General features: G+C 41.4%; 2 protein-coding genes and 1 long non-coding RNA gene across 7 annotated transcripts in view; 2 read left to right on the top strand and 1 right to left on the bottom strand.

Moving 5' to 3' along the window:
• rnf41 (ring finger protein 41) overlaps positions 1-8,627 on the top strand; it is a 19,984-nt gene extending 11,357 nt beyond the window's left edge. Inside the window, exons 1-7 of one of the 5 annotated variants that reach the window (XM_032520089.1) lie at positions 3,512-3,651; positions 4,542-4,611; positions 4,722-4,837; positions 4,928-5,199; positions 5,685-5,820; positions 6,941-7,044; positions 7,153-7,507. In XM_032520089.1, the coding sequence (XP_032375980.1) occupies positions 4,748-4,837; positions 4,928-5,199; positions 5,685-5,820; positions 6,941-7,044; positions 7,153-7,507 (957 nt within the window). In that variant the 5' untranslated portion in view covers positions 3,512-3,651; positions 4,542-4,611; positions 4,722-4,747. Of the gene's footprint in view, positions 1-3,511; positions 3,652-4,541; positions 4,621-4,721; positions 4,838-4,927; positions 5,200-5,684; positions 5,821-6,940; positions 7,045-7,152 lie in introns of those variants that run through there. The other 4 variants (XM_032520086.1, XM_032520090.1, XM_032520088.1 and 1 more) reach the window with 4 other exon arrangements.
• Positions 1-15,589, bottom strand: part of LOC116692110 (uncharacterized) — a 21,864-nt gene that overhangs the window by 1,524 nt on the left and 4,751 nt on the right. The window contains exon 2 of the long non-coding RNA XR_004332631.1: positions 5,259-5,262. This is a non-coding gene — a long non-coding RNA (uncharacterized LOC116692110). The remainder of the gene's footprint in view (positions 1-5,258; positions 5,263-15,589) is intronic.
• The window catches only part of dgkaa (diacylglycerol kinase, alpha a), a 23,044-nt gene continuing 18,856 nt past the window's right edge, over positions 11,402-15,589 (top strand). Inside the window, exon 1 of the mRNA XM_032520047.1 lies at positions 11,402-11,644. The gene's annotated coding sequence lies outside the window, so the exon portion shown is untranslated. The remainder of the gene's footprint in view (positions 11,645-15,589) is intronic.

Genomic DNA, 15,589 nt, shown 5'->3' on the forward strand with positions numbered 1-15,589 from the left:
GAGAAAGGACTGTGCACAAGTTGACTGATAGATTTGAGTAGGTGGATTTTTTTTTTTTTTATAAATATCCTTAAGGATGGACTTTGATGGTATTGTAGTTTGGACTTCTGGTTTATAGCCGGTAGACATGTTCATTTGCATGTGTAGATGTGTATATGCATCCTCTTCCTCCTCGAATGAAATGTTTTCTCAAAAATATTTAGACCTGCTGTCAGTGGCGTATGCGGATAAAAGGAAATATGAAATGCCTTATATTTGTTTTTAATGTTAAGCATTAAGGTTCCTTATGTGTCCCTTCCTTTTCAGTGTGTAGCCTAAAGCTTGTACAGTTAAAAAAAAAAACTCATGAGATTTATATCTACTGTATAGCCTATGTGTTATTGGAGGTCCTGTGATTGTGGTTTTAGAGAAACATTCCCCTTTGAAAGTGCCGTTTGTTTTCACCAGCAGAGGATGTGTCTTCTAGGGGGTTGGGTTGGGGTGGGGGGGGTGGGATGAATTTACACAAAGGAAAACAAATGTTCTGAACACTTTCCGGTGTTTAAGATTGAATCTGTTGAACTGAATGACACAAAGTATGTGTGCAGGTGAAATAAGGCAGCAATTTTCTGATGGAGCACCTTATAGACTTGCTCCTACCGTGAGCGCACGATGGAAATAGTCTCACACCAAGCTTGATTACTCTAAAGCAGAGCCATATCGGAGAGTTTACCCATTAGGAGCCCCCTTTTGAATGTGCTATTAGGAATAGCCCTATTGTAGGAAAGGATGTAATACTGCATGGTCTGTGACATTTTAGTAGTGAGTAATCCCTTTCATGTTTTTATGTTTAGTCCGCTTCACTGTAGATGTTGCCACCTCATTGCAACTCACAAGCTATTAACAATCCTCTCACAACTGGACTTGAAGCAGGAATTGATCTGCTGCCGAGGCAGCCTTAATTCATAGTATATTAAAACAAAAACATAAAAAAGATGCTAGATAATGGGTTTACTTTGAGTGGCTTATCTGGTGAAGTACAAAGGAGCCCTTATCGTGAGGCGAAGGACTCTGAGTCAGGGCATGTGATGAGTTACAATCAAATAGTTTCACAGTGCACCTTCACACAAAAAAGAAAACTTGAAGAAAAAAAAAAAAAGGTTGGCCCACCCAACATTCCAAAGTTGATTTCGTTTTCCACAATCTTGTCCCGCTGATTGAGGAAATCTTTTTTTTGCTTTTGCTGGTGAATGAAGTGGGCATGTGTTTCAATGACAGGGTTCCCCATTTAGCCTAACGCTGATTACCTCATTTACAAATCTGCAAATATACTATTCTACTGTGTGTAAAGGAGTCAATGCCATCACCAGCAGCGTGGTCCCCACACCTGTGATGACAACAGGACCAATGAAATTAGCCAATTTAGAATATGACCAGTCTGAAAATATAGGGGGGGGAGACTCAGAATTTCAATTTTTGTAAGGCAGAATGGGCCTTTTAAGATTTCTTCGGTTGGTAAATCACCACAGCTGCTACACCACTCTGCATCTGGAGCTATGATAAAAGGGGCACTTTTGGGATTTGTACGTCTTAATTTAGCTGTCAAATGAACATTGCACATTATTTTACAAAATAAAGGTGAAAAAAACATTCGTTTTTAACACGCCGCTCCTTAAACGCTGACTGGAACAGCAACAGTTAGCACTAGCGTGGTTCGAGAAGTCGAGCCAAAAGCCTGGTGTATCTCACGATTTATTTAAGTGAACCATCATGTTAGCATCACTTGCTGTTTTTCAGTAGCATTTCTCCTACCTCCTTGTTTTGCAGCCTTGAGTATTGTTTATCTTTCCACCTGTTCTGACAAAAAAAAGAAGTCTATTCAATACAGATTTATCATAAGCAATGGTAGTTATACATAAAAAGTGTGCTTGGTTGTGCTGTATGTGTATATGTCTATTTGACGTTGGGGAAAAAAAAATATTTATGAGAAGCATTTATACAACAAAATACCACTGGAATGTGAAGCCAGACAATGTTATGATGCAGATTATGATGATAGTCTACCCCCTTTAACATTCAGTTGCGAATGGGCCGAGGATTCCTCTTTTTTTTTTTTGAAAATAAGTAACCATGCATTGGCTTTTTTTTTTTAAACAGTTTATTTCTTTGGTTCCCTCTCGTGCGTTTACGTCCCTGTCTCGCCCTATAGTGTGCATTATTTCAACGTTTACAGCTTCATTCTTGGTCAGCCCAGCAGGTGCAATGATACCACAGGTTGTCACGTGGGAGATAGTAAGGTGGACTTGTAATTCAGTATGGGGGCGAGTTTGAGCCCCTCGAGCCGTATGCCTTGGAATCCATTTGTCCACTCCGAACCAAATTCTGCTACATAGGTGTCTGTCTCCACACTGCCCTGACAATTTTACTTTCAGTTTGACTACAAGGGGTACAGGACAAGGTGAAAGGTTTGAGGTTTTCTGACCAGGGCCCCCCCACTAACCCATCCACCCACCGCCCACACCCACTCACGCCTAATCCAGGACAGGACCAGCCCCACTCCCCCCGCCACCCACCCTTTATCTTACCTAAACCTCAAGCCATTCATTTTATTTGTCTTTGGATTTTTCAACAATGCAATCCTGAAAGCACTTTGCCTTGTTATTCCTTTGTGTGAACATGTGAATGATAATTTGTTACAAAAAATGTTAAATATGTAAAAGATCATTCACTGTTTTGGAAAAACCTGCATCTGTCTTTCTGACGTTAAAAGAAAAGAAAAAAAACAATTTAGTGACATTAAACCTGAATCTATTTTATAAAATGTTTGCTGCAGCCAATTGGTCTTGTCATTCAGTATTGTGGCTTAGGGTTGTTTGTGTTCAATAAAGTGCTATTGCTAAATATTTTCAGAGTCTGGGATTATTTCTTGACAATGAATCAATGTTTGACATGATTAATCCTGAACCAGCTATTCTGTTAAATTCACTGGAACAGCTAGGAGCGGAGTACAGTAGAAAAGAAAGCTTCCACTTCGTTATCTGAAAAAAGACTGAATCAAATTGTTTCAGTGTGAAAATGCCAACTGAAAGAGGATTTTGATTTGATTATCTTGACTTGAAGGATGAACTGACAGGGATGATGAGGTAAGGAAAAGAGCTTGATTGGATTTGCCAGAGGAAAGTGTTTGTTGCCACTGTCAGTTAGTGTTGCCGCAGAGCGCGTTTCAGAGAATCACTCATGTTTTAATCAGCGGGCCCATACCTTTACGTATTCATCAACTTTCAAAACACTTCACACGTTTGTCTCCAATGTTCCAGATAACCACATATCATCTTGGGAGTTACACTAGTATTCTTTACAGGTCAGTAAGTGTAACATAATTTATCATTTTGAAATGAAATACAGGTAATCTTTTAAATTCAACACGTTTTTTTAATGTTATGAACACAACAAACTGGTATTGTACATGTGGTCCTTTTAATATTTTTTTGAGATAGATAGATAGAATCAGAAGCTCCATGTTTGACGTCATGACGTCGCACCCGCCGGCGTATTCACGACGCAGAGGTGTAGGATGTAGTACAGGACGTGGCTAACGAGCTACTACTTAATAGTAGGACGTCCGAAAATACATAAACATCGTTATTAGGATCTGGTTTACTACATTTTTAAGTAAGTATTTTAGTCCGTTGCAATGTTTTCTTCCAAGTGTCTGATTGTAATTGGCCATTTTTCGGTGTAGTTTGCCCATACTGAGGACTGTCTGGTTAGCTCGATGGCTAATATCCAGAGGAAACCAACGGTAACGTTGGCGCTACTAGTGCTATCTAGCTAGTTAGCAAGCGTTAGCCACATTTAATTAACGGAGAGCAAGATGTGCTGAGACACGAACTCAAGCACTGGGATGTATATTTAAAACGACACAAGTTCAGCTCATTATAATCTCAAAATGACAAAATTAGCATCATATACGTCGCTAACGTGAGCATGGAGGGTTAGCTTGTTTGCAAGGCGTGCAGAGTGCGATGGGAGAAGGCTCTGTACATCTCCTCCAGACCGGTGGGGGCTTTTTTTTTCACTGAAATTAGGTCAGTCACCAGTCACCTGGGACAACAGGATGCTCTCCTCAGATGTTGGAGCTCGCCTGGTGCAGTTTCACATGTTGAGGATAACGTTACAAAACCTCTTCGTTTCAGATCAAGGACGGCGCTTTTTGGCTCTCGGGTGTGTTAATATAAGGCTGTGTGCTCAGATATCGTGATTCATTGTACATTTACAGCGTTTCTTGATTTGATAATAACACAATATACGTGTGTGTGTGTTGTGTTTAAATGGCAATGTTATTCTCGTTTTTTTTCCTTTCCATGGAGTGGTCCTGGTAAAGAGTATAGTTTGCGTCTGAATATGATGAGAAAGCTTGAAAATCCCTGAACACCTGGCCATTTAAATGGCTTTAAACGGGTTTAGATTATATAGCATAACTCTGCTGTAACCATTAGCTATCCAATAGTCTTTTGAAAACTAAATAATCAGTGAGAATATTATCTTTTTTTTTTTTGCAGTGTGTGTGTCTGCCAGATGTGACGGATCAGCTTTACATCAAGAGCTGAATGGGAGCATTTGAGGCCTTTTGTGAGTGAGGTATACTCACATTGTTTGGATGTTTGTGGACTATCTACAGGCACAAATTGATGCCGTTAAGTTGTCTGTAGATCTAATGTGCTTGGTTGTGTGCTGCTCAGGAGGTTGTGGATCCCAGTGATGTACCATGGGGTACGACATTACGAGGTTCCAAGGGGAGGTGGATGAAGACCTGCTGTGCCCTATATGTAGTGGAGTGCTTGAGGAACCGGTGCAGGCAAGTCCCTGTCTGAAAGATTACAAACCCTTCATTGTATCGGTGTTTTTGAAATTTTAAACATTTTGCGCTCTGTGTTCTCCTTTTCAGGCTCCACACTGTGAGCATGCCTTCTGCAATGCCTGCATAACACAGTGGTTTGCCCAGCAGCAGATATGTCCTGTTGACCGCACGGTGGTGACGCTGGCTCACCTCCGGCCCGTGCCCCGCATCATGCGTAACATGCTGTCCAAACTTCAGATCAGCTGTGACAATGCAGGTTTTGGCTGTACCGCCACGCTGCGGCTGGACCAGCTGCAGTCCCACCTCAAGGACTGTGAGCACAACCCCAAAAGGCCTGTCAGCTGTGAGGAGGGATGTGGGTGAGTGGCTTCCATTTGGGAGGAAATGTACACTGCATTGTTGTCTCGCCTGTCCAGACCTTCCTCCACAGCGTTGCGTGGGAGGGTCTGGCTAGTCCACACAGCATTCCTGGATGGGAGAAAAAACGTGCTCTGGTTTATTGGCATGTCTTTAAACCAATCACAATCGTCGGTGGGTCGGAGCTCAGCGCCAGACGGAGCCACGGCGCCGCTGCAAAAAGCCTAAATTGACCGTGATTTAAAATTTACGGAATATCCGGATCACTCCCAGAAGACTAAGGGCCTTTTAACTGTTGGGAGCATTGTTTTTCTCCTCCCCCTTTGGAAACCATTACCTAGGTTCATAGCTCAAGTCTCAAGTTATTAGTGGACACTAGGTGTAACTCAACCTGCTCAACCAAACCTAATTCTTCTAGCTATCACCATTAAATGTTTGTGCTGTCAACTATTATGCATATGTGATTTGCAAAAAAAATCTCTTGCAGACTTGAGATGCCCAAAGATGAGGTGCCCAACCATAACTGCATCAAACACTTGCGGAGCGTCGTCCAGCAGCAACAGACAAAGATTTCAGAGCTGGAGAAAAATGTTGCAGAGCATAAACACCAATTGGGGGAACAAGTAAGAACACGTGTCTGCTCATTTCTGTGTTCATTAACCAAAAATACTTTGAGCTTAGTCCTGAGAAGTATTTTTGTCTGTGGAACAAGTTTTGAAATAGCCAAGAGCATATTTCATGTACATGACAACTACTTAATATTGACAGAGTTTTCTACTGAGTAGCTATAATGAGTCACTCTTATTCAGTTAGTAAAATGTTTTTTGAGACCTGGGCTTCTAAATGGCTCAAAGCATTTGATACAGATTATGATTAGGGTTTCCCTATAAACAATTTGAGTGTGATTGTGATACAGGATGGTATGGGAGCGTGTTTCTGTCCATGTTACGTTTGAACTGTGTGGACCCTGTTTGGTACTATTTACAAAGGCATTTAGCACCTTTTAGTTGAACGTAATCACGTTTTTAAGGGTGTGTGTGCGTGCGTGCGTGCGTGCGTGCGTGCGTGTGTGTGTGTGTTTGTGTTTTTGACAAAATTTGACAAAGTTAAAATCATTGTGACTCAGTATCCAATAAAAGCGATTTAAGGGTGGAATACTGGGTACAAAATAATGGATAGATACATCCAGCTATTATTATATAGTTAACGAAATTACAAATATTTGTGAAAAAAAAACATTTTAGGTAACTGAAAAAAAGAATTAGACTTTAGAAAAAAGGAAACTCTGAAATGTTGTACTTAAAAAAAACTAACTAAAATAAAAAAAATACAGGAAATTTGTTTAGTTTTAGTCTCTGTCAATGTGGTCACACAACAAGCGCAAAGAGGCATCGGTGCATATGTTTATGAGACTGGAACTCCATATTCAAATAATAAAACAATCTAAATTCAATACTGAAAGTTGTAAAAAAGAGAAGAGGGGGAAAAAAACACTTTAAAAATTAATTTTAAGCAATACAAAACGTACAGACCACTCTGAAATCATACTGAAACTTAACATAATTGAAAAAGTGGAATTTATAAATGGAAAAACCAAGTAAAAATTACAACAACTCTGCCTTATACGTACAGCTTTTTGAGGCAGCCACCAGACCACCAGTTAATTGGCAATTTATAAATTCCTGTTTAGCTTTAGGAGATTTTGTGAAATCTGTCACTGAAGATAATGCTTTTAATTTCCAGAAACGGGACATTCAGCTGCTAAAAGCCTACATGAGAGCCATCCGCAGTGCTAACCCTAACCTGCAGAACCTCGAGGAGAGCATCGAGTACAATGAGATCTTGGAGTATGGGAAATTTCATCCTCTCTTCTGCTTGTATTCTGATATAACTTTGTCAGAGAGCTGCAGCTTAGTCCCTTATATTATTGTCGTTACTTTATCTTCTATCTCCAGGTGGGTGAACTCCATGCAACCAGCCAGAGTGACACGCTGGGGGGGCATGATCTCCACACCGGACGCTGTGCTCCAAGCAGTCATCAAACGCTCCCTCATCGACAGCGGCTGTCCGCTCTCCATCGTGAACGACCTGATCGAGAACGCCCACGAGCGTAACTGGCCGCAGGGACTGGCCACGCTGGAGACACGGCAGATGAACAGGCGTTACTACGAGAACTATGTTGCCAAGCGGATCCCTGGCAAGCAGGCCGTGGTGGTGATGGCCTGCGAGAATCAGCATATGGGGGAGGATATGATCCTGGAGCCCGGCCTGGTCATGATCTTTGCTCACGGAGTGGAGGAGATCTTATAACTTCACAACCGCAAACTGAGCTGATCCAGAGACACGTGGGGACGTTTTGCTTGGGTGGGATGGGGGTGGGGGTGGGGGGGTGTTGCTGTGACGAGTAGAGTTTTCCTCGTTGGAGTGAAACCTTCTTATTGAATCTGGCTTATTTAAAATAAAATCTTATAAGAAGCTTGATACTTATGCCTTAAAGTAAGGACACATATATTATGAACCTGGCTAATAGAAACATAATCTGACTGATATGTGAGATAAAAGGTGAGATGGATGTTTACAAGGTTTATATTTGGTGCACAATATGATCTGATTGTTTTGCTCCATGTCCTAATATAGTAATAAGCTTGAACCCCCGTTTAATGCTCTCAGTTGTATAAATGCTTGTAAATACAAATACTATATTGAATTATAAATGTCATTCTCTTATTCCTCTCACTGTAATTAGATTGTGACTTTTGTTTCTCTCAGTTGTGTTTAGTCAGCTTGTGTTACTGTCTGCAGGGACATTGACTTTAAAGATTTTTAGCGTGCTTGCTTCAGTATTTAGTTTCCTGTGAACATTTCACAAGACGTTGTGCTCCTGAGTTTAGATTGTCTAAACCTCCTGTGCCATTCGTTTTATTTATTGTGTTGCCTTTTACACAAACATGCTTGAAGAAGTTACCAGTTGATGTATGGAAATCTGCCTTTTTCGGTGCATTTGAAGTTCATTGCAGAAAGAATATTGATTGTGTGTTTTATTTGTTGCCTCCGTTGTAAATATAGTCTGTATGTTGGGTCCAGTTGAAGTGTTAAATTTGAAGATTAACATTTTTGGATTTAATTGTGTTAATGAGTTTTATTTGACAAATCATAATGGTTCACTTGTAATTTTGCGTGATCCTTACGTCTTTTTCTGATGATTGAAATATAGACTTTGATCTTCTCATTCTTCACAGTTAGCAAACACCTGTTCACTGACATGTCACTACATACCATAGCTTGGAGATTGTAAAAAAAGAAGAAAAAAAATAGCCACTCTTATGGCTTTTGAAATGTAAAATGTTTCACCATCTGTCACTCATTGCTGTAGTAAGACGAGACTTCAAACGTCCGGTATAAAAGCCCACAGAAGTGCAGTAAACAGATACCTTTTGGATTGTGCCCTTTATTATTTTCCCTCTTAATGTTTTATTTGTTTTGTGTCTGCTATGTAACGTGTTGTACAGACAAAGTAATAAAAAAAAGTCAAAATGCATTTTCTCACTGGGATAATACGATTTTATATTTAGCTTTTTAATTAGGAAAAATGCAGTTCCTTATGTTACCACACCATGTCCTCAAAGATCTGTAGGGAGTTACATTTCTTAAGGGAACATCAGCTGAATACATTATGGAACTAAAACCTCAGTCTCGAGAAAATGATCGCTGCTTTTAAGAAGTCAGGGTAGTGCTGAAGATATGTGGGATGTCAAAGGCTGTCAATCCAGGTCAAGACAATGAAGAGGAAAATAAAACCACAAAACTCCAAGGGAGGGAGGTCGGACTGCTCTGACCTGACTCACTCTCCTTTCTCTGTCTAACCCAGACACCCACATGTTTTCCATGTGTGTTAGGGAGTTTTCACACTTGTAGTTCGTTTGCTTTGGTCCAAATCAGCGATTTGCCCTCGGTCGGTTCGATTCGGTTCGGTTCGGTTTGGAAAAAACCAAGCGTACCAAAATGCACCATTACAAATCACATTACAAGAACATCCACACATGTTATTGGTTGGATGTTTCTGGGGGCGGGAGCAAGAAATAAATACAGGAACAAGGTCTTGTGTTCTGGACTAGCGCATATATACCTTGCATCTCCATTGTCGAGCCAGCTCATTTCATTAAAATGATCAGACATTGTTTGAGACGTTACTGCGTCTGCTCTGTGCTCTGCCGGCGTCTGGCTCCAACTTTAGCGGCAGCTGGTTTGACCACGGAGGTACGAGTGAGCTTGACCGCGGTCCGTTTCTGTGATAGAAACACTGCAGATTGCTAAACACACCTGACTACAGGAGACGTCAGCTCAGACAGGCGGAGTGTATCGGTGCGGTTCGAGTACGGATCACGATCTCACCACAAACGAACCGCTCCAGAGTACGATTGAAAGCGTACCGAGCATAGACTATATAATATTCTATATTTAAACAGTCTACCGGGATCACCTGTTCACGCAGGTCTCCGTATGCTTCTTTAGTCCGCCTTTGGTGCGCACCGAGCGCGATAGTTTTCACCTACCCAAAGGAACCGCACCAACGGGGAAATCGAAAACTCGTTCGATTCAACCGAACTATAGGCTGTCGGTGTGAAAACGCCCTACTCTCCCAGCCTCGTCGTCATTGTGGAACCTAATCCCTCACCATTGTGCTCACTGGAATGTGAACTCATGTGCTTCACCAAATCCTGCAGCTCTTGTTATTGTCAACACACATTATGTGATGTGGTTGGTTGCTGCAAAGGGTAGCCTACAGCGGTCAGTCCCCATACTAAGCATATAATAACATGTTAGGGAATGTTTTGTGATGGCCTTAACATTTCTACAACAACATCGCGACATTTTCATATAAAAAAGTACAGCACAAACACTTCAGGCCTGTATGCCTAGTGGAGGAAGTACAAGTAAAACCACACTGTGAAAAAACTCCTTCACTGTCAAGTCAGTGTCATATGCATAATTACAGAGAAACCGTCGTTGGCAATGAAAATCTTAATGAGAATGTAAGACACTAAGATAAAATAGTGCAGAAGTTAACATATTGGGATAAAATACAATATTACGTAATATCTATTTGTAAGAGGCGCTACAAGCACAAGTAAGCAGAAGAACAGTATATGTGACAAAATTTATAATAATGTTCTTGGGTCCTTTAACCTATAAAATGCATCATATTTCATAAACCCATCACATGTTTTGCATGTAAAATCCTGATTAGTGAAATAAGTAGTAGCTCTGTGCAATGGTCCATGGTACTGGAGTGGGTTTGGATGAGAGCCCCCGTTTTGGAAAAGAAAATGTGTCCCCCTCTACATAACCTATAATCTATCTATGATTATATATAAATAATTGTTCAATAATATAAAATAATCTATAATTCTTAATGGCGGGCCCGTAGCAACTATGGCTGCCAAATAAAGGTAGTGACAAGTATAAAGTGGCATGAAATGGAAATACTCATTAAAAGTACAAGCATCTCAAACGTTTTACTTCAGTGCAGTATTTTACTAACTGTACTTTCCACAAGATAGCACATGGCGATGGGAGAAGTTGGCCTTCACACTTTAAAACACTCGTTTCTGATTGGCTGCAGGTGACCTTTAAACTCGTCCAATCAACAAGTGTAATCACCTTCAAAATCAAAGCGCAATGCTGCACCTTAACCTTTGTGTTGTCTTCCTGTCAACCAAGAAACACTATTATGGCTTTTTCAATGTTGTGGGTGCTTTTTTTAAAATGTTTTTTCCAAAGTTATTTGATATATCTAATGTTAACTATAGCTACACAAAGATGTCCAGCTCTGAGAAAACGATAAAGGCTCATTATGTATTTCTTGTTAAAGCGAGCAATAACAGGCTGTTCTAAGATGATTTCCAATATTGCACAGCATTCATATTTTATTTTTTGTGGCATATAGCCTACTATCACAAAATCATATAGCCTATGCATAATTAGCACAGTAGCCACAAAGGTTATTTATTGCATCACTTGCATACATTTGGCTCCTCATGTACAATTAATGGAGCTACTTTAATTATGAATTCATTTCCTAATAGCATCACGCCTATTTGGCATTGATTTCCTCTAAAATGAAGCACTTTTACAGGTTAAAGCTGCACATTTTTTTAATGAGCATTCATTTTGCAACTTTGCGGATGGATGCGTGCCCTGCGCGCCGCTGCAGCGGCTGAGTGTGTATTGGTTAGAGAAGAGGGCGCAGAGCCGCTGAGGCGGTGCTTGACAGGAGGGATCCGCTCAGTCTCTGCTCCGCATTAGTCCGCTGCTCCCACCCCGCCGACCTGCTGCCTCCGTTTAAACTTAACGGACACTTCGTTTGTGAAAGCCGCATTTTGGATGACTGTTAAACGGCAGCACGACGATCGCATTTAAGGCTATCAACCAAGTGGCGACAGAAAGGTAAAGGACTCTCGAAAACAACCAGCAACACAAACACACACACACACACACACACACACACACACACACACACACACAACACACACACACACACACACACACACACACACACACACACACACACACAGAGGTCCGGACTCGGTGTATCGATCGAAGTTTGTGTTTGAACGGCTTTCGGCTGCAGATGAACCACAGTCAAATACGAGTGGATCATTACAGCCGGTTGTTTTTTGTCAAGAATTGAATGATCATATCCAAAAAGGTGCATCTTTTAACTGGAGGCTTTGAGAGATAGTCGTGTGTTAACAACAGTGTCGTGCACTAAGCAGGCAGACCTATTCCATCTTCATGCACGGTCCTCTGCCTTCTTTTTAAAACTCACATCTCATCGTTTCAGTTCCCTTTGCAGTGTGTCATGACTGGAAATGCCAGGCAGTTTAAATTACTGAGGGAACCCTTCTCTCAAGCTATTTTGGAGAATTGAGCAATCCATCTGTCAGATTAGAGACTGGTGAGCATTTAGGGGGTATCTGTTCGGGACACATCCATGCTACAGTTTAATAAATCACTAGTGCATTGAGCAAGCAGGTACATAGTGTTATTGCCCCCATGCTTCTATGATGATGGTGCAGGATGTGGTGCTATTCCAGCAGGGACAGTGAAACCTCCGAGGGTTTTCACTGTGTTTCTGTCACAACAACATCCTCCACAGTGTGAAGTAAGTTGGGTGATGGTGGGCGATGGTGTGCACTGCCACTGCTGTGTGGTCTTTTTTCTAATTTTTATACTCAAAGCTCCCTCTTGGCTGTCTCTTAACGGTGACTTTCAGCCCTTGTGCCAACTGATCAAAACAAATGGAAAGTCTTGATTTTATATTTGCCAGCGTTGTGCTTTTCCCTTTTTGCCTGAGCTCTCAAAGTTTTAAGGCCACTTTTTTTCCAGATGTCACTTTCCTGGTTAAGCTGTGTTGTGTGTGTGTGTGTGTGTGTGTGTCCTAGGTTATTTCAAAGCTGGGGAGTCTCAGTGGTATGTATCTGTTATCTAGCTGCAATACAGTTTGCAGACACAGACAATCAATACTGTACTCAGGTCATTTTGTCTCATTGTTAATGTTTACATCAGAAGCTGGAGGCTGTAAATCAACTAGTATTTAGCACATTTTGTGGTCTGTGGTTTGTTTTAATGTTAGTACTTTGCTATGGCTTGGCCGATCAGAGAAATGGCTCAACAAGCTATTGTTTTTACTTCTCTAAATAGGCACCATTAATTGTGTCTTCCATGTAGGCTACCCTTCACTTCCTTCATTGTATAATTCCCTATAGAGTTCGCCTGAATCCTGTATTAACGACTAGGATTTTAACCCTTTGCGGTTTAATAAGTCAAGACTTTATTGTCAAGTCACAGAAGTGATTCGGATTTGCCTCAGTGCAGCTTAAGCCTCAAATGCTGTAACTTATAACATCTCTTGTTCTCTTGGCTTATCCGTTTGTATTTAAAAAAGAATTCACATGAGCGAAGATAACATTTCAGTCCTCTCTGTAGACCCCAGGTCTCGGAGTTACTAGCCTTATAGTGGAAAATACTATGGGATTGCATTTCAGATGAGTCATCATTGAAAAAGGGACGTTTAATGTCCTTTTCACTTGTGGATAGATGTGTGGGCGAACCAGGCGAGACTCCCAATATGTGCGAACACTTGCACCAGTAAAGCAATGTGGCTGCTGTATGACAGCATGCACTCTCACAAGTCTGGGCAGATTTGAGTTTCTTTTCCTCTGAACGCAGCATGATGTTCCACAAGGCTGCCTCCACAAAAAAAAAAAAAAAAAAACGATTATATAAGTCACATTCAAGTCTGAACTCCGAGTGATGGGCCGTCCTCACTTTGAAGCCGGGGAGTGAGCCTCGCCTACATTTACCAAGATGTGTGATTCATACTGTGGTGAATTTCCCCCTTTTGTGTTTTTGTCTAATTTTCAATCTTACGTTTATTGAGTTTGTACTAACCGGAGCCTGCTGTAGTTTGCATACCACTCAATTCTTCAGATATCATCATACAGTGGTAGACAAAGGGAAGCCTTGTTTTGCTCTGTGCTAACAGAGCATGCTCATTACTTTTGACCCTCCTTTTGACGGTATTCGATTGATAAATCTTACACCAGCTAGATCCATATTTCTACCCAGGAACATGCATGCAAGAAATAAATAAGCTACGGTATATCTCAGCCTGGGTGCTTTCAACAACACATTTTCCAGTACGCAATACAGCGATAAGTACTACACTGTGCTAAATTGAAGATGTAAAACAACCAGGGGAAGTTGTGGTTACTGCTCTAGGGCAGGGGTGTCCAACTCAGTTTAGTTCATTTAGTCCATGCAGCCCAATTTGTTCTCAAGTGGGCCAAACCAGTAAAACATTTGCATAATAACTGAGATAAATAACAACACGTGTCCCTTTCTTAACAACACGTGTCCCTTTCTTAACAACACGTGTCCATTTTCTTTTATTGTAAAGGGGTACAAGTACACAACGAACAATCTATCTACAAAACATACGATGAACAGTCTGAGATATCTTGGGGGAGGGGGGAAATGCAATTTCAAGTTTCAACTATATTCTGGTCAGGATGGAAAAGTAAATAAGTCTGATAGTGGTGCCAAATATTATTTGCCTTGAGCTCTGAGCAGAGCTGTGAAAACACCAAGCCCTTCGGCTTCCCATTTAACCCTGTGAAGACGTGTGTCCACTTGTCTTCTTTTTGACAAAGACCTTTTCCACTGGCATCTAGTGCATGAACAGTACCCTCCGCTTAACAGTGTGAAGCCTGTATGTACGCATGTGGGATCTATAATAGCAAATCCAGAAAAGGGCCTGCTACTCTTTTTAGGACAGTCCATCCCCTAATGGACAAATAGGAATATTGAAAATGAACTATCTGCACATTTCACAGTTTGCCAAGTCATCGAGTGGGGTGGGTTGGACCTGTGGGTCGGTTCTGGCCCTAGGTCTGTATGCTTGACAAACTTGCTCTGGGGTTAAACAAATGTGAATCATCAGAACACTGTAACGATCCCCTCAGGGAAATGTTTAAGTTGCAGTTGCTCCTAGTTGAATTTAACTCAATATAAAATTAAGAACAAACTAGTTAATAAGTGTATAAAGTGACATAGCTAAAGCGTGAGAAATTAGAAGTTCAGTAGAAGTAAAGAAAGATTCGGTTTATGAAGAAGTGGCTTTTTTAAAAACTCGTATAGTTCCACTAAGTGAGTCAAATATTACTGCTGGCTACTTTTAGCTCGGCCTGCAGAGACCCCATGAGCAAACAGAAGGGAGTTTTCCCATGTTCATGCGATGAGTCACAGTAGCATCTGCATGTAGAATGCATTTTCGAGCGTGGCCTCTGGTTTTGAAGGCCAAATGTGGCTCACAGCGTGGGAGGAGGTGAAAGCTGCAGGGTGAAGACTCACATTCTGGCAGGGCTCCCTCATCCCTGGGCCTGTCAGCCTGGGCCTCCTCCTCCTCCTCCTCCTCCTCCTCCTACTGTACCTGGTAAATCACCCGTGGCAGTGCTCTGACGGAAAGCAGCTGATAGAGGGAAACACTTTCCATAGCAACCAAGCATGTCCTCCCCCCTCAAAACACAATGCCCAACATTAGAGGTAGACTTCACTCCGGTTCACAGAGTCTTTTCCAACCACAGAATGACGGAGTCAATGGCTTGCAACCTGCAAGTGTTGCAAAACAGCAGATTTCCTTGACACAAGGCGTGGGTGTTATGACAGCTTTCGCAAATACTACCCTGCATGGAAAAAGGTCATCCCCAAGTCTACCTTGAGATGATTCTTGTAAAGAGAATGCTCTAGGGTTCTCGGCAGTTTTTACGTCTAGACATTAAGGGTTATAATTAAACACGGGGCACGTGTAAAGGAAAATGCCAACTGTTT

The sequence above is a fragment of the Etheostoma spectabile genome, chromosome 7 (genome assembly GCF_008692095.1).
Source record: "Etheostoma spectabile isolate EspeVRDwgs_2016 chromosome 7, UIUC_Espe_1.0, whole genome shotgun sequence".
NCBI lineage: Eukaryota > Metazoa > Chordata > Actinopteri > Perciformes > Percidae > Etheostoma > Etheostoma spectabile.